The sequence below is a fragment of the Hemitrygon akajei genome, chromosome 9, assembly GCF_048418815.1.
Source record: "Hemitrygon akajei chromosome 9, sHemAka1.3, whole genome shotgun sequence".
Classification (NCBI taxonomy): Eukaryota; Metazoa; Chordata; class Chondrichthyes; order Myliobatiformes; family Dasyatidae; genus Hemitrygon; species Hemitrygon akajei.
Genome location: NC_133132.1, coordinates 120348464 through 120371667, shown reverse-complemented (window position 1 = coordinate 120371667; position 23204 = coordinate 120348464). Strand labels below are relative to the sequence as shown.

At 39.2% G+C, this 23204-nt stretch overlaps 1 protein-coding gene across 3 annotated transcripts in view; it reads right to left on the bottom strand.

Annotated features, from left to right (window-relative positions):
• The window catches only part of taf1b (TATA box binding protein (Tbp)-associated factor, RNA polymerase I, B), a 102505-nt gene that overhangs the window by 48794 nt on the left and 30507 nt on the right, over nucleotides 1-23204 (bottom strand). For 2 of the 3 annotated variants that reach the window (XM_073056891.1, XM_073056889.1), the window contains exons 5-8: nucleotides 18066-18161; nucleotides 8615-8762; nucleotides 6157-6319; nucleotides 4670-4769 (exon numbers count right to left, since the gene is read on the bottom strand). In XM_073056891.1, the coding sequence (XP_072912992.1) occupies nucleotides 4670-4769; nucleotides 6157-6319; nucleotides 8615-8762; nucleotides 18066-18161 (507 nt within the window). The remainder of the gene's footprint in view (nucleotides 1-4669; nucleotides 4770-6156; nucleotides 6320-8614; nucleotides 8763-18065; nucleotides 18162-23204) is intronic. The other variant, XM_073056890.1, reaches the window with a different exon arrangement.

Sequence of the window (23204 nt, the reverse complement as noted above, 5' to 3'; positions counted from 1 at the left end):
TTCAGTGTTGGAGTGAGCGAAGATGAGTGAAGTTATCCTTTCTGGTTCAGAAGCCTGATGGTAGACAGGAGATAACTGTTCCTGAACCTGGTGGAGTGGGACCTGAGGCTCCTGTACTTCCTTCCTGATGGCAGCAGCAAGAACAGAACATGGCCTGGATGATGGGGGTCCGTGATGATGGATTCTGCTTTCCTGCAACAGCGCTCAATGGTGGGAAGGGCTTCACCCTTGATGGACTAGGCTGTATCCACTATTTTTTGTAGGCTTTTCCAATGAAGAGCATATTTCTATATCAGGCCATTATGCACCAGTGCACTCTCCACTACTCTCCACTGCGCTTCTATAGAAGTTTGTCAAAGCTTTAGATGACATGCTGAATCTTCGTGAAGAGGCACTGCAATGCCTCCTTTGTAATGGCAGTTACATACTGGTCCCAGGACAGATCCTCTGAAATGATAACGCCGAGAAATTTATCTGATCCCCAGATGAGGACTGGCCTATGGACCTCCAGTTTCCTCCTCCTGTAGTCAATAATCAGCTCTTTGATTTTGCTGACATTAGTGAGAGGTAGTTGTTGTGACATCACTCAACAGATTTTCAGTCTCCCTCCTACATGCTGATTTGTCAGCACTTTTGATTCAGCTAACAACAGTGGTGATGTCAGCAAACTTAAGTATGGCATTGGAGCATTAATTCAATAAAGAATTCTATATTTATAGAAAATAAGATGTTTTAAAAAGCATTCTGGGAAAAACCGAGTACTGCGCAAAAGTCTTAGGCATTCCAGATTTTTTAGATTTTCAGACAATTATTTTCCAAAAATTTACATGTTAGAGAATTTTTGTATTACTTTAAAGACACAACATATAAGGTAATAGGTCACTTTTCAAATAAAAACTTGATTATCTTGTAGATACATAGCCCAGTGCATGATGAAACAAAGGTAACGAACAGGTGCTAAAGATCAATAACATAATGAGTTGTATGAACTAACCTGATTAACTGAAACTGAAATGAGGCAGTGGTGTAGAAGGAAGCAAACTTGGTGAAGGACAACCAAACTAAAAGGTGAGGGTATGGCAGATTTGACAGTTTAATCTTCAGATCTTCAATTCTTATACTATGACAAGAGTGAGTATAGCAACAAGACAACAGGTTGCCATCCTGCATCAGGAAGGTCTCTTCCATGCAGAAATTTTACAAAAGACAGGTGTGCTGCTCTGAAGAAACACAAAGAAACCGGGGAGGTTGAGGACCAGAAATACAGTAAGAGACACATGGAAACAGCTGGCCATGGAAACTGAGTGCAGCAGACAAGGGACACATCAAACTTCTGTCCCTTCTAAATCGGAAGAAGTCCAGCACTGCTAACAGCTCTGAATTCACAGAAACTGCTGGAACTCAAGTACACCCCTCTACAGTCTGGAGAATTCTTGTCCTAAGTGCTCTTCAAGGAACAGTTGTTGCCAAAAAGCCATTCCTCCGAAGTGGAAACAAAGCCGAGAGACTCACCTACACGTAAAACAAGGACTAGGGTGCTGAACCGACAAGTTAAAATTTGAAACAGGACGCAGATTATCAATAGAAGAGCTGGAGAGCGCTACATGGATGAGAGTCTGCAGCCAACAGTGAAAACGGTGCAGGTTCCCTATAGGTTTGGGGTCACATTTTTCCAAATGGAGTTGGTGATGCGGTCAGAATTAATGGAAGCCTCAATGCTGAGAAGTACAAGCAGATTCTCATCCATCACGCAATATCATCAGGGAGGTGTCTGATCAGTCTAAACTTTATTCTGCAGCAGGACAACGACCCCAAACACATAGCAAAGGTCATAAAGACTATCTGTGAAAAGAAGAATGAGGAATTCTGCAAAAGATTGTATGGCCTCCAGATCCCTGATCTCAAAATCATCAAGGTATCTGGGATTATCTGGAGAGACAGAAGTAAGTGAGACATCCAAAGTCTGCAGAAGACCTGTGCATGTTTTTTACTGTTCACTAGTCTTGTGTAGGAATATTTTGATATTTAGAAACGTTTTGTTTCATTATTTTTAAAGCATCTCTGCTTTACAAAATTTCTTTGCATGTGCCTAAGACTTTTTGCACTGTACTGTAGAAAGGATGCATAATGAAAACAAAAAATGGATTTCTCTTTAACGACAAGGAGACATACTATTGTTCTAATTGCACAAAGAAATCCACATAGAAACTCAAGTGGAAGGAGAATGTAGATATTAAGAAAGAGGGTGTGCTGGAGCTTTTGGAAAGCATCAAGTTGGAAAGTCACCGGGACCAGATGGGATGTACCCCAGGCTACTGTGTGAAGCAAGGGAGGAGATTGCTGAACCTCTGGCAATGACCTATGCATCATCAATGGGGACGGGAGAGGTTCTGGAGGATTGGAGGGTTGCGGATGTTGTTACATTATTCAAGAAAGGGAGTAGAGATAGCCCAGGAAATCATAGACCAGTTAGTCTTACTTCAGTGGATGGTAGGTTGATGAAAAAGATCCTGAGAGGCAAGATTTATGAACATTTGAAGAGGTATAATATGATTAAGAATAGTCAGCATGGCTCTGTCAAAGACAGGTCGTGCCTTACGAGCCTGATTGAATTTTTTGAGGATGTGACTAAACACATTGATGAAGGAAGAGCAGTAAATGTAGTGTATATGGATTTTAGCAAGGCATTTGATAAGGTACCCCATGCAAGGCTTATTGAGAAAGTAAGGAGGGATGGGATCCAAGGGGACCTTGCTTTGTGGATCCAGAATTGGCTTGCCTACAGAAGGCAAAGAGTGGTTATAGAGGGGTCATATTCTGCATGGAGGTCGGTGACCAGTTGTGTGCCTCAGGGATCTGTTCTGGGACTCTTTCTCTACATGATTTTAATAAATGACCTGGCTGAGGAAGTGGAGGGATGGGTTAGTAAATCTGCTGATGACACAAAGGTTGGGGGTGTTGTGGATAGTGCAGAGGGCTGTCAGAGGTTACAGTGGGACATTGATAGGAAGCAAAACTGGGCTAAGAAGTGGCAGATGAAGTTCAACCCAGATAAGTGTGAGGTGGTTCAGTTTGTTAGGTCAAATATGATGGCAGAATATAGTACCAATGGTAAGACTCTTGGCAATGTGGAGGATCAGAGGGATCTTGGGCTACGAGTCCATAGGACACTCAAAGCTACTGCGCAGGTTGACTCTGTGGCTAAGAAAGCATATGGTGCATTGGCCTTCATCAACCGTGGGATTGAGTTTAAGAGCCGAGAGGTAAAGTTACAGCTATATAAGGCCTTAGTTAGACCCCACTTGGAGTACTGTGTTCAGTCCTGGTCACCTCACTGCAGAAAGGATGTGGAAACTATAGAAAGGATGCAGAGGAGATTTACAAAGATGTTGCCTAGATTGGGGAGCATGCCTTATTGGAATAGGTTGAGTGAACTTGGCCTTTTCTCCTTGGAGTGACGGAGGATGAGAGGTAACCTGATAGAGGTGTATATAATGATGATAGGTATTGATCGTGTGGATAGTCAGAGGCTTTTTCCTAGGACTGAAATGGCTAGCACAAGAGGGCACCGTTTTAATGTTCTTCAAAGGAGGTACAGAAGAGATGTCAGGGGTAAGTTTTTTTTTTAAACGCAGAGTGTGGTGAGTGTGTGGAATGGGCTGCCGGCGACGGTGGATACGATAGGGTCTTTTAAGAGACTCCTGGACAGGTACATGGAGCTCAGAAAAATAGAGGGCTATGGATAACCCTAGGTAATTTCTAAGGTAAGGACATGTTCGGCACAGTTTTGTGGGCCAAAGGGCCTGTATTGTGCAGTAGGTTTTTTTATGTTCTATGTTCCTATGAGAAGCTATTATAATATCCCAAGAATTGTTGGTGTGAAACCTTTCTACTTCTTTTTAAAATCACAATATCCTCACAAAATATATTCAAAAATAATAATTAAGTACACTCAACAAGATTTCACCTGTGACCTAAGTGGGGAAAAATGTCAGGCAGAGACAGGAAGCACAGAAACAAGCAGCATTCTTTTCAGCTAACAGAATGAGAAACAAAGTACAGGACATTTGCTCATGTTTGGGATCACACTGAGTCTTTTACAAGAGCATATTAAAGACCATCAATAATAATAATAAAACCAGCCCATAAAATAGTCAAGTACATCAGACACAAAATTCCCTCAAACTCCAATCCATATTACACCGTCATGCAGATGCGAGTCCATATATTCATTTGTATTTTCTTTAATTGGTCCATGAGTAACAGAGGGGACATCTCAATTTGAACAAATCCAATATAATTTATTTCAAAATATCCTCACGCATTTTTGGAACTATGTAATTCAAACACAAAATTCTTTGAATTCTTAAAAGAGCAACTGTTGTCCCTAAAGACCCCTCAGTTGTGTACTAGATGTGCTTTTGGTGGATGACTATTGCACCATTTACCATATCTTGTAGTACTGCTCAGACTGGTTAGAGCAAACCTATGAATTACATGCAAAACAAGGAAATGGAAATCCTACACTTCCTTGTAGTAAGAATAATTGACATCATCACAAGGCAACACACCAAGTTGGTAAATGATATAATGTTGTGATCTACTTTCACAAAATTACTTTAGTATTGACAGCATATTTCTTTCAATTTAGGAAGATGTACATCTTTACCTGCACTTGAAAGATACGAATGTCTGGTCCATAAAGTTTCATCTCTTCAGGAAAATACTGGAAGGCATTTATATATGGTATATGTAGCTCTGAGACAAACCTATTATTTTTAAAAAAATGCATATTAAAAAATATAAAAGTTTAAACTGAATTTCAGAATGGCCTAGAAGTTGCATTCCCCTAACAAAATGCTAATTTCATTGGCACACCAAGTTACTTTAAAATTATGGGCCAAAGTCTCCCAGCTTCTTAAAAAGGTCAAACTTTTTCCTTCCCCAATTTCCAACTACCAAAATTTAGTTCTGAATCATTAATCACTATTTACAAATCAGGAAGTCAAAACATTACCAAATCCTGTCACAAAATGTAGGTACAGCTGGAAAATTTATACATCCATAATGCCAATATTCCCCAAGGAGGAAACTCTATAATCAAAATAAATGCCAGAAGACAAATTTGCTCCTGTACAGTAGCATTTTTCTTGTGAAACACTACAAGGTACTTCATATTAAGCATTGAACAATGCAGTCAATGGTAGTAATAAAATGACTTCCAATCACTTTGGGTGAGATACCTTGGAGACCCTGTGACAAAATACCAAGTTTGGGTAATTTTCAGGCACTGACTCGTATCAGCTCTCAGAAGGAGAACAGTCTCTACATTTAGCTCGATGGAATTGTGGTTTACACCCAATAGTTTGATGAATAAAATAGGGACCTAGCCTTGACTAACCATCTAACTTGAAAACAGGAATAAATATTTTGAAATCAAGGCATTATTTAATTTGGTATAATTGTCAAGCACAGCATGACAAACACACAGAATGGTATGAGTTAGGACATAGCCAGCAAGTCTTTTAGATGTTCATATCTGGCAAGAATTCAAAGTGGGAGGTGACAAAATTCATAGGAAATAGTTTCTCCACCAAGATTTGCTATTGATGTAGCCCCATTAATACAAGAATAAAAAGATAATCTGCTATCTGACAATTCAGAAATCCCAATGATTCAGTATCTTGCTCACTGGGTACCAATTCCTTGATTTCCTTTCCACCCATTGGTGTTCTGGTTCTGATTCCCATTGCTTCCTTTACACATCCTGGGATAACTGGGAACTTACTGTGTGACATCTAAAGAAGTGACTCATTCATCAGAACAACATCAAATACTCTTGAAACGCTGTTAGTCCAGCATTGCCAAAGTTAAGAGTGTGTGAGATTAATGAATTATACACTGCAGTTAATAGAGGAAACTGCATTTGTAAACAGAGCTATTTTCTTTGCAGGAGAATTTTCTTTTTGAGTGTGACCTCCACACTTCTAATTATCAGATTATACAAAAGTCAAAACATTAATTTTATGCTGCTTCTTTCTGACCTGGAAATTCACACGTTTGCAAAAGGCAATTAGACTTATGGGATCTTACAAAAGCAATTCAGATGAAACACAATTGCATTTCCCTAGCAGCATTACAGTGCCATTGCCTTACCGTAGGAGATCTGCAAGAGTAATTGCTTCTCTGAGCCAAAGCAGTCCCAAGTAACAAAATGCTAGTGTCATTGGCATAGACATCAATAACCTTTTACGACGTGCAGCACGCAAATATAGGCTACCATCAACAGATCCTGATCGTACAGATGATGTATCATCCTCTAACAAAGAAAAGAATTGCAATATTTATGTACTTTTCTGAAAACATAAAATACCCCCATTTTCTTTCCCTTCACAATTTGTTTCATGACCAAGGTTACTAAAGCATTCACTATCAGTATTCCACAAAACTAACTCCATGACTGGAATACATTTGTTCAAACAAGGACATCTAGATATTGCTGTGAATGATTCTACAAGATCCTCCAAGCAACACTGATTTTTCCAAAATCAGCTTGGTGATTGAACACACAGAGATCAAGAGAGTGAGAACTTTGGCTAATTGCCCTCGGCATAGAGAAAGAACTCAAATAATCAGTACCAGATTTAGGAGTCACAAACAAATCAATTCTCATAGATTTTAATTGGAAGATCATGGGAATTTATAATGCTAGAGACTGTGAGAGACCACAATAATAGCTAATTTTAAAATACTCTTGCATGTTTTTTTATTTAAAACTATAATATTTTAAGACAATTGTTTTACACCTACCTTATGGCTTGTAAATTTGGATTTTATTTTCCAAGTTTTTCTAAGTTTAAAAATTTAAGGATTTTAAAGTTTTTGAATATTTTTAAAAGTTTAAAATCAAAGCAAGTCAGACAAAATTTAGGGCATGACAGCCAACTGTTACTTTCTTTATCAAGAAATGAGTGAGTGGTAGAACCCTAATTTTATTCTCACAAGATATCACTTTATGGAACAAAGAAAAAAATCTCCAAATCAATTTCAGAAGGATCAACATAAGAACACAAGAAATAGGAGCAGGAGCAGGCTATCCGGCCCATCGAGCCAGCCCTGCCATTCAATAAGATTATGGCTGATCTGTCTGTAAACTCAGTTCCATCTACCTGCCTTTTCCTCATAACCCTTAATTCCCTCACTATGTAAATACCTATCTAATGGTTTCTTGAATATATTTAGTGAAGAAGCCTCAACTGCTTACCTGGGCATAGAATTCCACAGATTCACCATTCTCTGGGAAAAACAGTTTCTCCTCATCTCCGTCCTAAATCTTCTCCCCTGAATCTTGAGGCAATGCCCCCTCATTGTAGTCTCACCTACCAATGCAAACAACTTTCCTACTTCTATCTTATCTATCCCTTTCAAAATTTTGTATATTTCTATAAGATTCCCCTCTCATTCTTCCGAATCTCAGGGAGTATAGTCCCAGGCAACTCAATCTCTCCTCATAGGTTAACCCCTTCATCCCCGGAATCAACCTGGTAAACCTCCTCTGCACTGCCTCCAAAGCCAGTATATCCTTCCTCAAGTATGGAGACCAGAACTGCACACAGTACTCCAGGTGCAGCCTCACCAGTACCCTGTATAGTTGCAGCATGACCTCTCTGCTCTTGAATTCAATCCCTCTAGCAATGAAGGACAACATTCCGTTTGCTTTCTTAATAACCTGTTGTACCTGCAAGCCAACTTTTTGTGATTCATGAACAAGCACTTACAGGTTCCTCTGCACAACAGCATGCTGCAATCTTTCACCATTTACATAATAATCTGCTCTTCTATTATTCCTTCCGAAGTGGATGATCTCACATTTACCAACATTGTATTCCATCTGCCAGACCTTGGCCCACTCACTTAACCTATCTATATCCCTCTGCAGACTCTCCACATCCTCTGTACAATTTGCTTTTCCACTCAGTTTAGTGTCATCAGCATATTTTGCTACGCTACACTCAGTCCCCTCTTCCAAATCATCAATGTAAATGGTAAACAGCTGCAGGCCCAGCACCGATCCTTGTGGCACCCCACTCACCACTGACTGCCAACCGGAGAAACACCTATTTATACCAACTCTCTGCCTTCTATTGGTTAACCAATCCACTATCCATGCCAATACACTAGCTCCAACTCCATGCATCAGTATCTTATTTATAAGTCTCTTGTGCGGCATCTTATCGAACGCCTTCTGGAAATCCAAGTATACGGCATCCACCTGTTCTCCTCTATCCACTGCACTCATTATGTCCTCAAAGAACTCCAGTAAGTTTGTCAAACAGGACCTGCCCTTTCTGAATCCATGCTGCGTCTGTCTAATGGAACCACTCCTTTCTAAATGTTTGGCTATTTCAAAGTGTGCATTTAAAATAAGTTCAGTAGTGAGCAATGTCAACCAATTTATCTACTTGACTCCAGGACATAACAACATTGTGGAAATGGGAGTGGATAGCAACATATTTTAATAGGAATTAATATGGGTAAGTAACAAAAACTTCATCTCAAATGATTATATAGTGTAACTTAGAAACAGTAAAATGTTATCAAAACATGCTTATACCTGATAAAAATGCATTTCTGGATACATCAGTACTGTTGTTTAGAGAGGTACATTCAGAATTACTTTCAAGCAATGAAGGGCATCCATGCAAGGATAATATATCTGTCTCAGTGTCAAATCCAGATGAGCTAGAATTTACTTCTGAATTCTGTATAAAGATGGAAATAGCAAGGTAAGAGAAAAGAGAAAATTGTTTAAGGAAATAATTTAATTTCAGGAGTTTGCTCAGGCAATGTAAGTAAAATTAATAAACTCATCATTGTAGATCTTTTTTAATAATACATCACTATGATTGCATTGAATTAAATACACAGTTTCGCCATTTAACACCAACTTGGTTCCAGATAATTTTGATACGCAATTCACCCTTGTCAATTTGCAATTAAATTCATATCCAGATTTGAGAAAAACATCCCAACTTTTGTAATATGTCCAATCCATTCAAAGTTATATTAACTGATTTCTTTTCTGTTGCCTAATCTGCTGATTACTTTCAACTTTTTCCTGTTATTACATTATTAGGATGAAAAAAAAACCTTGTACTCCACCCACGGGAAAGTCACCTTACAGTGCTGCCAACTTTGCAGATGAGGTGGAGTAGCACACAGGTTGTGGGAACAAGGGCCTTGATTTTAGACCTTCCCAAATGTATCCTGGCAGTTTGTGCTATCATACAACATTTTCCACTATTTCTAAATGCCTCTGATAATCATGGACATTTAGAAACAATGAGAAAACAGTAACTAAATATAATTAAACAATTCATGAAAACTACCATTACTTAAATTTACATTATTAAATAAAATTTTAAAGTAACACAAGTGAAAGTTAGTGGACTTATTCAAATAAAGTTGCAATTGATATGTCTGCTACGGCTGGTGTACTCGAAAGGACTTGATATAAAAAAGTAGTTCCAGCCTCTCAGTTCCAAACGTTATAACAAAAACGAATGTAAAGAACAGGAATTGCAAAAGTCCTTCACCAGCTCGAACAGCTGGGTTGTAAATTTAGCTGGCTCCATCTTGGGTGCCCGCCTACAAACTACCCAGGACATCTTCAAGGAGCGGGATCTCAGAAAGGCAGCATCCATTATTAAGGACCTCCAGCATCCAGAGCATACCCTTCTCTCACTATTACCATCAGGTAGGAGGTACAGAAGCCTGAAGACACACACTCAGTGATTCAGGAACAGCTTCTTCCCCTCTGTCATCCGATTCCTAAATGGACTTTGGACCCGTGAACACTACCTCACTTTTTTAATACACTTTTTTGCACAATTTTGAATCTATCAATAAATGTATACTGTAATTGATTTACTTGTTTATTATTATTATTGTTCTAATATTATGTATTGCATTGTACTGCTGCTGATAAATTAACAAATTTCACAACACATGCCGGTGATAATAAACCTGATTCGGATGATTCTGACAATGCCTTTTGAGCTACCAGAGATATTGTTACTGAAGGAACTAATCAAAGTCATTTAAAATGTGGACTTCCTCATTTGGCCACAGTACAACACTTGCATTACAACTGCCAGTAAAAGTATTTCTGCTAAACTTGAAACAGGTTTCTGATATACATTATTTAAGAAACTGGCATTTACATTCAGAGGTTTGTCTCAGTCTCCATTATACTGAGAATTTCTAGGAATTAATGAATAGGGAATTTTCCAGACACCAGTATGGTAACACCTTCATCAAATGTTGTATATGCTACAGAGTGCAGGAATGCAATATACAAACTGACCAAATTTACATTAATCCTGAAATAGAAACCTGGCTTCATAAAGGTAACAAGAATAGTATCTGAAAACACACAAATATATGGAATTTAGAAACATAGAAAACCTACAGCACAATACAGGCCCTTCAGCCCACAAAGCTGTGCCAAACATGTCCTTACCTTAGAAAAAACCTAGGGTAACCCATAGTCCTCTATTTTTCTGAACTTCATGTACCTGCCCAGGAGTCTTTTAAAAGACCCCATCGTATCCACCTCCACCACCATTGCCGGGAGCCCATTCCAGGCACTCACCACTCTCTGCATAAAAAACTTACCCCTGATATCTCCTCTGTACCTGCTTCCAAGCACCTGAAAACTGTGCCTTCTCATGTTAGCCATTTCAACCCTGGGAAAAAGCCTCTGACTACCCACATGAACAATGCCTCTCATCATCTTATACACCTCTGTCAGGTCACCTCTCAGCCTCCCTCGCTCCAAGGAGAAAAGGCCGAGTTCACTCAACCTATTCTCATAAAGCATGCTCCCCAATCCAGACAACATCCTTGTAAATCTCCTCTGCACCCTTTCTATGGTTTCCACATCCTTCCTATAGTGAGGCGACCAGAACTGAGCACAGTACTCCAAGTGGGGTCTGATCAGGGTCCTGTATAGCTGCAATATTACCTTTTGGCTCCTAAACCCAATCCCATGATTGATGAAGGCCAATGCACCATATGCCTTCTTAACTACAGAGTCAATCTGCGCAGCAGCTTTGAGTGTCTTGTGAACACTGACCCCAAGATCCCTCTGATCCTCCACACTGCCAAGAGTCTTACCATTAATACTATATTCTGTCATCATATTTGACCTACCAAAATAAACCACCTCACACATATGAGATGAACTCCATCTGCCACTTCTCAGCCCAGTTTTACATCCTATTGATGTCCCGCTGTAACCTCTGACAGCCCTCCACACTATCTACAACACCTCCAACCTTTGTGAACCTATTTCACTTTAAACCAAAGTTAAAATTCTACTAACAATATAAATATTTAACATACAGAAAACATTTAATTTAATCCTTAAATCATTATGTGTATGAAAGATTTTCAAGTTAATTAAACTACTATATAAAATTACACATAATTATTACTGCACTTCATCCTAATATTTTGGGTTTTTTTCAAAATAATAATGGGTATATTCAACAAAAAACTAATTTAACAGACAAAAAATTTAATTTTATAGTGCAAGGATACATCCATTGAAAATTATCACTACTTAAAAGAAGCTTTTGGATTCATCCAGAACTAGTCAAACTGGTATAACTCATTCCTTTTGCTAACTTGCATGCAGTAGAATAGTGCAAACATGTTAACAACTTCTATGTCTAAGATTGCTGTATAACGAAACTGCTCATTACCAGGTGAACCCACCAAACACATATACAAGAAAAATTGAATAAAGGGACAGTGATCAAGTTCTTACAAATGCATCCTGATAAATAATTCTGGAAGAGCCTTAGAGTCAAGACCAGGTGCATTAATATACGAAAATGCCTAATAATTTACATAATATCCTGTAATGAAACAAGCCAGAAGATTGTATTTTGGGGCTATATTTTTCTAAGGAACACACTCAGGTCTTCACAATCCTAGGCTCCTCCACAAGTGCAAATCAAGGTATTTTAGGAAACCTGCTGCCAAATCATTAAGGAACATACAGAAGCCATTTGGTGCATCACATTCACAGATTTAGGGTTCAGTTAGTTCCATTAAATTTTGAAGAAGCTTGATTAAAGGATAAAAATTTTACTCATTTTTCAATGCATTTTAAGTATAATACTCGGGTTAAGATTAGACCAAACTAAGAATTGACAATTTAAGAAACAGAAAAACAAAAAGTTCCTGCAACATCAGGATAGATCTGGATCTCCATGTATAATTGTTTGCATCAAATTAATCTGATTAAATCTATTCAAACACCTGTGGGTATTATATTCAAGATTATTATCACTTAAAAATATCAATTCAAGTGTTCCATACATTTTTTTCCTAAAAGCTTGCTATACAACACCTTGCAGCTTCCTTAAATGCAAAGCAGCGCACTTAATTGGAATCAACCTCCTGCAACGTTTTTGAATGGTACAGATTTTGTTTCAGTCATGTTCAAACATGCATGTAGACAAAACAAGAAACCAATCTAAGTACTGGAATATGGTGTGCACCACCACATTCACTCAGGTCCAAAAGTATCTCCACCTTCTATACAAAAATAGCACATATAATAGACAGATTTTTGTTCTTATTCATGACTTTTAATAGAATTCATCATTTTGCTTGAATAAAAAAGAACCAATTCAGCTTTCTGTTAATTCCAATCGCTGCACTAAGGAAGGTCAATAGCAAATGTTGTCTAGGATGAAAATAAAAGAAACATCTCATTCTGATAGAGCATCACAGACCCAAACCATTGAGATTCTCCTTTTCCAGCATTTAATATTAGTTAATATTATTACTTAATGTTATTATTATTGCTAAGTGTGCTTTTAAATGTTGCTGCTATAATGAAATTATTTCCTACTCTGGTTCAATGAAGTACTTATTACTATTATTTTCTGTTTCAATCTTTGTTTCAAATGTCTGCTTAGACTAGGACGCAAGTGAACAGAGAGAAAAATCCCATTTTGGATACTATGGACCACTCTTGACTTTGAAACTCTCTTTGAATGGGCTCCATGATTTCTTTCTTAAATTGTTCTGACCACAGAAAATTTAAATGCTTTATAAAAAAGTAAATTGGTGAAAATTAAATATGAACAGCAGAATTATGCAGTAAAATCTATGCATGATTCACTATGACAGTAGAAAATTGACTTACTAGATGTGGTAGAAAATTTGGAACTAACCATCTAATGAGAAAACAACTAGAAGCAACTATCATCGATTCTGAAGGGACAATTGTGGTTCAGATGGTGACAAAACTATGTGGAACAAGTAAATGTCGAAACACAGAAGTGGGTTTAACTGAAATGGCTGTGTGCCACTGTTTTCTGTTTTGAAACCAGATTTAATTTCATATACAAGTACCTGGATATAGGGATAGAGTTGTCTGGTAAGCTTTGAATAACACCCTAATTACAATATAGATGTAATAATGATTAATTCACAGAGTCAAAAAAGTACAAGGGGAGATTCAATAAGATATGCTAAAGAGTGGAATATGGAAAGTAATGCCAGTAAATGTGAGGTGGTACATTTAGATTTAAAAACATACTTCAGATAGTATTGGTTTATTGTCACAGTGGAATAACTTTTGTTTTGCAAGCCATCCAGACAGATTATGTCATACTTAATACATCAGGATTGAATTAAGAAAACAGAATGCAGAATGGAGTGTTACAGTTGTAGAGAAAGGGTAGTGCAGATCAAACAAAGTGCAAGATGGGAGAAAGACAGATGATATACTGGAGAGTTAATAAGTCTGCAAAACATTAAAGAAGGCACCTCAAGTGGGTAAGACTACCAAGGAGTTCCCTTGGGGATACGTCCTTGACTTAATTACCTTCAGAGCCTGCATGGCAAATTTTGCATTTTGTGGTCAAAAGTACCACATGTACTGAATGTAACAAAGTTTAAACCTACAACACACACAAAATGCTGGTGGAACTGCTGTATTCCACCAGCATTTTGTGTGTGCTGTTGTTTGAATTTCCAGCATCTGCAGATTTCCTCGTGAAAGTTTAAACCTATTTTGATTTCCTCAGCTATGAAGTGAACCATACAACTGTAGGTACAAACTTAACTAGATCTGCCACATACATAATGTGCTAATAACAGGCAAGAACTTATTAGTCTGCAGCAAATAGTTCACCTCTCCATTCCCAAAGAATTTTCACCATTCACATGGCCAGTACACAAATAAGTACAGTTTCAACACCCAAGGACCTCAATATCAGATTATGCACTATTCCCTTTATCAAACACAATGCACCAGCTTGAATATTCCGTTCCTCCAGCATGACAGCTGCATGTCTATACTGTGCAGTGTTGTTATGATCCAGCAACAATGAATATATAATCCAGACAGGTTTTTTTTTGTAACAAATGAAACATTTATTAAATACAGCCAAAAAAAACCCAAAAGTAAACAAACGACTAACTTAACTGGAAGTCGTCTGCGATACGGCAGCTCGAACAGTTCTTAAAGTGAGAAATGCGAACTCAGTTCTTTAAAGTAGTATTGCAAAAAAAGTCCAAAAATGATTTACACAGTCAGTTAGAAGAGACTTTCCTTGGAGTAATAAAATCCTCTTTCTCGACGTTACTTCTAATCCCAGCCGAAGTATGCTTTGCTGAGGGAATTACGATTGAAGGAAATAAAACGGCTTAAAGGCACTGACCTTTCCTTGGCGAAATTCTGCGTCCAACTCTTTCTGCTTTCAGAAATGCAGGAGTTATCATAGACACAGGTTACTAACTCCTTGTACGAAGATTTAATAAGGTCAAACCTGCTTTACAGCTGACAACACCTACTTTCCTCGATTCTTCCAGCTTCCCGAACTTCGACAAATCTTCATTCTCCAACTAGACTGAACTGGCAGTATTGTAGCAAAACTGCCGGCAATAACCTTTGAGACTTAAGGCAGAAAGTAAAACTCCACTTTAAAACAAAACTGCATCATAACATTGAATACGTAGCAGAACGGAGTCACTGGCGAATTCAACCACGAACTGCCCGGTGTCACAGGGAGGGGTTCTCCTTTTATACCCTGTTGGAAAAAAACTACCACATGACCTCTCACTGGCGGGAAAATTACGTCACTCCACCATCACAAGACCATTACATCATGCCCAGCAGAGCTTCAATTACATCATGGTCATGTGACAGGCACAAGATACCCACGGGTACGTAACACATTGAGTTTTCTCCTTTATAACCTGCAACCTTGCCATCTAGCAAGACAAGTGCAGCAAGAACAGAGAAATATTTCACCTCCAAATTTCTCGCAAAGATACAAATCAAAATATATCACCTCCATTCAATCAAAATACTGGAACTTCCAGTGAGGACATTCTCAACAAACAGAATGCCAAGGTTTAAGAAGTTAGATCACTGTTACCTTAAGGAATTAGAATCAGATTTATCATTGTCTTAAATGGGCCTATAATCAGTGGAATCAGAAGAATGTGAGGTAACTTCACTCAAACCTATCAAACGTTGAAAGGCCTTGATACAGTGGATATGGAGAGGATGTTTCCAATGATGGGAGAGTCTAAGACCAGAAGACACAGCCTCACATTAGAGGCACATCCTTTTAGAATGGAGAGGAGGAGAAATTTCTTTAGCCAGAGAGTGCTGAATCTATGGAATTCATTGCCACAGGCAGCTTTGGAGGCCAAATCATTACGTATATTTAAGGCATTTAAGATTCTTGATTAGTCAGGGCATCAAGGGATAGGGGGTGAAGGCAGGAGATTGGGACTGAGAGGGAAATAGGTCAGCCATGATAAAGTAGCGGAACAGACTCAATGGGGCAAATGGCCTAATTCTGTTCCTATATCTTATGGTGTCAAATTTGTTATTTTCCAGCAGAAGCACAGTACAAAGATTTAAAAATCTATAAATAAGTAATACAAAAAGGAATAACAAGTTAGTGATCATGGACTGTTTAGAAATCTGATGGCAGAAGTGACAAAGCTATTTCTGAGTCAATTAGCTTGTGTCTTCAGGTTCCTGTACATCCTCCCCAATGGCAGTAACACTAAGAAGGCATGTCCCAGATGCTGAGGGTCCTTAATGATAGATGCCACTTTCTAAAGGCACTGCCTCTTGAAGATGTCATTGATGATTGGGAGGGTAATGCCCATGATTGAGCTGGCTGAATCTATAATACTTTGCAGCTTTTAGTGATCCTGTGCACTGGAGTCTCCATACCAGTCAAAGTACTGTCAAGCATATACAACTGTAGAAATTTGCTAGAGTCTCTGTGGTGACATACCAAATGCCCTCAAAGTAGAGCCACTTATGTGCCTTTGACTTGACTGCACCAATGTGTCTGGCCCAGGATAAATCCTCTAAGATGTTGGACAAGAACCTGAAGCTGCTGACCTTTCTACTGCTGACCCCTCAATGAGGGCTTGGTGTATGTTCTACCAACTTCCCCTTCCTGAAGGTCTCAATCAATTCCTTGGTCTTGCTGATGATGAGTGTGAGGTTAATGAATCCCACTCTATCTCACTTCTGTACACATCCTTGCCACCATCTGAGCTTTTACCAATAACAGTGGTGTCATTTACAGATTATTAGATGGTGTTTGAGTTGTGCAGTATAGAGCACTAGAGTAAGCAGGCAGGCTTGAGGTGTGCCTGTGTTGATTGTCAACAAAGAGGAGCTGTTATTACCAATTCATACTGACTATAGTTTCCCAGTGAGGAATCCAGGATCCAGTTGCAGAGGTTAGGTACAGAGGCACAGGTTTAGAAGTTTGATTAATACTGAGAGGTTGATTGTAATGAACACCAAACTGCAATCAATAAACAGTAAACACGAGGAAATCCGCAGATGCTGGAAATTCAAACAACGCACACAAAATGCTGGTGGAACGCAGCAGGCCAGGCAGCATCTATAGGGAGAAGCACTGTCGACATTTCGGGCCAAGACCCTTCGTCAGGACACAATAAACAGTAGCTTGATCACAAACAAGAGAAAAGCTGCAGATGCACGAAATCCGAGCAACACACACAAAATGCTGGAGAAAGTCAGCAGGCCAGGCAACATCTAAGAAAAGAGTACAGTCGACATTTCGGGCCAAAACCCTTCAGCAGGACTAGCTTGATGTGGTTTTGCTGTTGTCAAAGTACTCCAAAGCAGACTAGAGAGCCAGTGAGATTGAGTGGAAGGCAAATTCCAGGGGTTCAGAGCCTTCCTCAGTTAATTCCAGTCACAATCAATTATTTGAAGCACCTCATCACAGCAGATTGGTTCAGGTAGCACAAAGGTGGGGGTGGGAAATGGTTGGAACAAGGAAAATTTCTCTAATGGCTGTCAAAGTCAGATTAAGCAGGCCAGTCTATGAAAAAAGAGAGAAAAAAAGTTTCCCATTTCCCAGTTCAGATGATAGGTCCCAACACCTGTTGAGTTTTCCAGAATTTCTCTTTTTATTTAATGCACCTGGAGTATGTTCTTGATTTTCATTTATTGCCCTATTAAGTAATACTCAGATCTCATCAACAAAAGAAATAAATCATTCTGCTCTTTTGGATAGGGTGTATGCAATAAAAGTTCAAGATGGATTAGTAATCAGTGTAAACCACAGCAAAGCTAGCATGGGAACTATATACAGTTTGGACTCTACATTCTTGAAAAGGTGTTGAGGCAACAGCAAGAGTACACTACAGAGTCACTAGGATTCTGCTTATGAGGAGGAAATATAGAAAGTGGTTCTCTAGTAAAATAAGGTGGACTCAATCCCATAATCTACCTCGTTATGACCTTACAATTTAGTGTCTACCTAGAGGGAAATGGACTAAGGTAAACCGTCTTCATGTAAAAGTTTGACTGGCCAAATCCCTCCACAAATGCTAACTGACCCACTAAATTCCTCCAGCAACTCGTTCTAAAATATACTTGAGACATAGCATTTTCTTCCAGATACTGAAAAAAGGCCAGTTTTCTTACTGATAGCTGATAGCACCAATATTTCTTCAATCATACCTACCCTCTGTTTTCTGGTGAAAGCAGCAATGGGTTTGTTTGTATAAGCTTGTTGGCTTTTTTGCAAGTAGCGCCTCCAAACATTGCACAGGATTTCATCCTAGGAAAAGAAAAATACAATAATCTATTATGCTTCAACCTAGGGAGTGGTTCAGTGATACCATGGTGGTGTTCAATTGCACCAGAATGTTATAGAGTGCATGTTCTCATAACATTTGAGATCATTATCTCTCTTTCATTGGAAAGAAGCTGAGCAGAAAATAGAGATGTCAAAGACAAAAATATCAAAGGCAATGGGAGATAGATTTAACTTACTTGTAGTATCTGTTCGACAATCATTATAACAAATTAGACAAAAATTGAAATTATGTAGTAAGAATATAGTCACTTTACAAAAAAAACAGCCCCTATGCATTTCAGATTAAACAAACTACTACAAGTCAATAAACAGGTTTTATAAAGTCAGAAAGTGCCCCCTGCTGGATTTCTAAATCTAATAAAGAATCCAATACATTTTCACTAATTTAAAATAGTATTGGAGAATGTAAGGACATTTTAAAACAGTGGATTTTACAACAGTGTCACAAATCCCTTCAAGGTACCTTCTCTGGTAAACATTAACAAGAACAGCAAAAGGAACTTAAGTTTAATATTATAGTTAAAGTGTCAATACAATTACAGAAGCATATCCTCAGAGAAATTGCAGACAAGGTGGAGGCTTCTTGCATGCAGTCTTTTAGATCAGAGAAAATCTATTGCCAGTTAAGGATCTTCTACACAATTACACAAAACACTCGAATTATTTACTCCATTGTCAAACCAGCTGTTTTAAACATGAAATGTTAAGTAGAAGAGATGGGGGGCTATTTCAGATGAATACCATATTACCATAAAGGCAATTTGAAATTTGAATTAAAAAAATAGCAAGAAGAAAAATAAAAATGCATAAAGAAAACAATGAAATCAGACGCCATATCCAGCGGGCAGTGTCGGAGCGGGCAGCGGAGTGAGAGGGTGCAGAGTGATAGGGCTTCGGCTCAACGGGCTTAGGCGGAAACGGGAAGAGGCTTTCTGCGACCTACAGTAAAGTTGCAGGTTACAGGTTTGTTTATTTAGAGCTAACATTCGGATTAGAGGTATGCATTTTGGATTACTGTTGTGTCTGGAGTGCCAGATGTGGGTACCTTGGGAGACTCTCAGCCTCCCACAGGATTACATCTGCTCCAGATGCAATGAGATGAAGCTCCTTGGAAATCGAGTGAGGGATCTGGAGCAACAACTTAATGACCTTCAGCTAATTAGAGAAAGTGAGGAGGTGATCGATAGTACCTATAGAGAGATAGTGGACAGCACATCTGTGACAGTCCCCCTCAGCAATCGATATATAGTTTTAGATACTATTGAAGAGGTTGACCTGACAGAGGAAGACTGCAACGAATGGGACTCTGGCACTCTGCCCAGCGCCATGATAAAGAAATCAAGGAGAAATGCTGTCATTATAGGGGATTCCATCGTGAGGGGAACAGACAAGAGATTCTGCGAGCCGGACAAGGATACCCGAATGGTGTGTTGCCTCCCTGGTGCCAGGGTACGGGTCATCTCGGATCGGATCCAGAGTATTCTCAGGAGAGAGGGCGAGCAACCAGAAGCAACATTGGTACATGTTGGTACCAATGACATAGACAGAAAAAGAGAGGAGGTCCTGAAGGAAGATTACTGGGAGCTAGGAAGAAAACTGAAAAGCCCAGACCTCCAGAGTAATAATCTCAGGATTACTGCCTGAGCCATGTGCCAATGATGGTAAGAATAGCAGAATTAAGCAGATGAATGTGTGGCTAAGTAACTGGTGCAGAGGGCAGGGCTTCAAGTTCTTAGATCACTGGGATCTATTTTGGGGGAGGCATGACTTATACAGAAATGATGGATTACACCTGAACTCAAAGGGTACTAATATCCTGGCGGGATTGTTTAATATAGCTGTTAGGGAGGGTTTAAACTAAGTTGGCAAGGGGAAGGAAACCAGGGTGTTAGGGTCGAGGAAGAGGAAAATAGTAATAAGTCAAAGATACTGTGCAGCAAAGATGGCAAGAAGGACAGGCAGGTGAATAGACGGGATAATCTGCTGTGCGATAGAAATATAGCAAAATCAGTAACAGATACTGATCTAAATGTACTATACTTAAATGCCCGCAGCATTAGAAATAAAGTGGATGACCTTGTTGTACAGCTACAGGTTAAAAGATATGATATTGTGGCCATCACTGAGTCATGGCTAATTGATGGATGTGATTGGGTGCTAAATTTTCAAGGATAAACTGTGTATAGGAAAGATAGGAAGGTAGGTAAAGGCGGTGGCGTGGCCCTGATGGTAAGCAATGATATCAAATCACTAGAAAGAAGGGACATAGGATCAGAAGAAGTAGAATCCCTACGGATCGAGTTAAGAAATGGCAAGGGTAAAAAGACACTAATAGCAGTTATATACAGGCCTCCAAACAGCAGCCGGGATGTGGACTACAAGTTACAGCTGGAAATAGAAAAAGCGTGTCAAAAGGAAAATGTCAAGATAAGTATTGGAGATTTTAATATGAAAGTGGATTGGGAAAGTCAGGAAGATACTGGATTTCAGGAGAGGGAGTTTGTAGAATGCCTACGGGATTGCTTTCTGGAGCAACTTGTCCATAAGCCCACCGGGGATCAGCTGTTTTCGATTGGGTGCTGTGTAAAGAGCCTGAGGTGATTAGGGAGCTAGAGGTAATGGAACCCCTTGGAAGTAGTGATCATAATATGATCGAGTTCAGTTTCAAATTTGAGAAGGAGAAGCTGGTATCAGGTGTATCAATATTTCAGTGGAACAAAGGAAATTACAGTGGTATGAGAGAGGAACTGGCCCAAGTTGATTGGAAAAGTAAGCTAAATGGAGAGACAGTAGAGAAGAATTGGATGAATTTCCTACAAGAAATAAGGAGAGTGCAGGAAAAATATATTCCAAGAAAAAAGAAAATCATAAAAGGAAAAATGACACAAATGTGGCTAACAAGAGAAATTAAGGCTAAAATAAAAGCAAAAGAGGCAGCGTACAAGGAAGCAAAAATTAGTGGGAAAACTGAGGACTGGACGAATTTTAAAAATTTACAGAAGGAAACTAAGAAAGTCATTAGTAAAGAAAAGATGAATTATGAAAGGAAATTGGCAATTAACATAAAAAAGGACACTAAGAGCTTTTTTAAATATATTAAGAGTAAAAGAGTGACACGGGTAGATATTGGACCTATTGAAAAGGATGCTGGAGAAATTATAATGGGTAACAAAGAGATGGCAGAGGAACTAAATGAGTATTTTGCATCAGTCTTCACAGTGGAAGACATTAGCAACATACCTGATAGCCAGAGGTCTCAGGGAATAGAATTAGGTACAGTCAAGATTACTAGAGAGAAAGTGCTTGAGAAGCTAAATGGACTAAGGATAGATAAGTCTCCTGGACCGGATGAAGTGCATCCACAGGTTCTGAAGGAGGTGGCTCTGGAGATTGTGGAGGCATTGGAAATGATCTTCCAGGAATCAGTAGACTCTGGCATGGTTCCGGAGGACTGGAAGGTCGCAAATGTAGTTCCATTGTTCAAGAAAGGGGGGAGGCAGCAAAAAGAAAATTACAGACCTATTACTCTGACATCGGTAGTTGGAAAGTTATTGGAGTTGATCCTCAAGGACGAGGTTATGAAATACCTTGAGGTGCATGACAAGATAGGCCCAAGCCAGCATGGTTTCATGAAGGGAAGATCCTGCCTCACCAACATATTGGAATTTTTTGAGGTAATCTCAAATAAGATTGACAAGGGTGAGGCTGTGGATGTTGTGTATTTGGATATCCAAAAGGCCTTTGATAAGATGCCACATAAGAAGCTGCTTAATAAGATGAGGGCCCATGGAATTACAGGAAGGATATTGGAATGGGTGGAGCATTGGCTGATAGGCAGAAAGCAAAGAGTGGGAATACAGGGATCCTATTCTGGTTGGTTGCCAGTTACTAGTGGTGTTCCGCAGGGGTCGGTGTTGGGGCCTCTTCTTTTTACACTGTATATCAACGATTTAGATTATGGATTAAATGGTTTTGTGGCTAAGTTTGCGGATGACACCAAGATAGGTGGAGGAGCAGGAAGTGTTGAGGAAACAGAAAGGTTGCAAAGAGACTTGGTCACTCTAGGAGAGTGGGCAAAGAAATGGCAGATGAGATACAATGTTGAGAAATGTACCGTGGTACATTTTGGAAGAAGAAATAATCCGGCACATCATTATTTACATGGGGCGAAAATTCAAAAATCGGAAGTGCAAAGGGACTTGGGGGTCCTAGTGCAGGATACCCTAAAGGTTAAGCACCAGGTTGGATCAGCAGTAAGGAAAGCAAATGCTATGTTGGCATTCATTTCAAGAGGAATAGTGTATAAGAGTAAGGAGGTGTTGATGAGGCTCTATGGAGCACTGGTGAGACCCCATTTGGAATACTGTGTGCAGTTTTGGACCCCCTATCTTAGAAAGGATGTGCTGATGTTGGAGAGAGTTCAGAGAAGATTCACTAGGATGATTCTTGGAATGCAGGGACTAACATATGAGGAGCGTTTGTTGGCTCTTGGATTGTATTCATTAGAGTATAGAAGAATGTGAGGGGATCTCATAGAACCATTTTGAATGTTGAACGGGTTGGACAGAGTAGATGTGGAAAGGCTGTTTCCCTTGGTGGGTGAGTCCAGGACAAGAGGTCACAGTCTTAGAATTAGAGGGTAACCATTTAGAACAAAAATGAGGAGAAATTTTTTTAGCCAGAGGGTCGTGGATGTATGGAATTCATTGCCACGTACAGCTGTGGAGGCCCAATCATTGAGGGTGTTTAAGGAGGAGATTGATAGGTATCTAATTAGTCAGGATATCAAGGGATATGGGGAAAAAGACAGAAATTGGAACTAGATGGGAGAATAGTTTAGCTCATGGTGGAGTGGCGGAGCAGACTCGATGGGCCGAATGGCCTACTTCTGCTCCTTTGTCTTGTGATCTTGTGATGTTGAAATGCAACCTGAGCACAAAAGTCTAATTGGATTGACCATTTCCTCTATGCACAGTATTTTAAATGATTATGGTTTATTTAGGT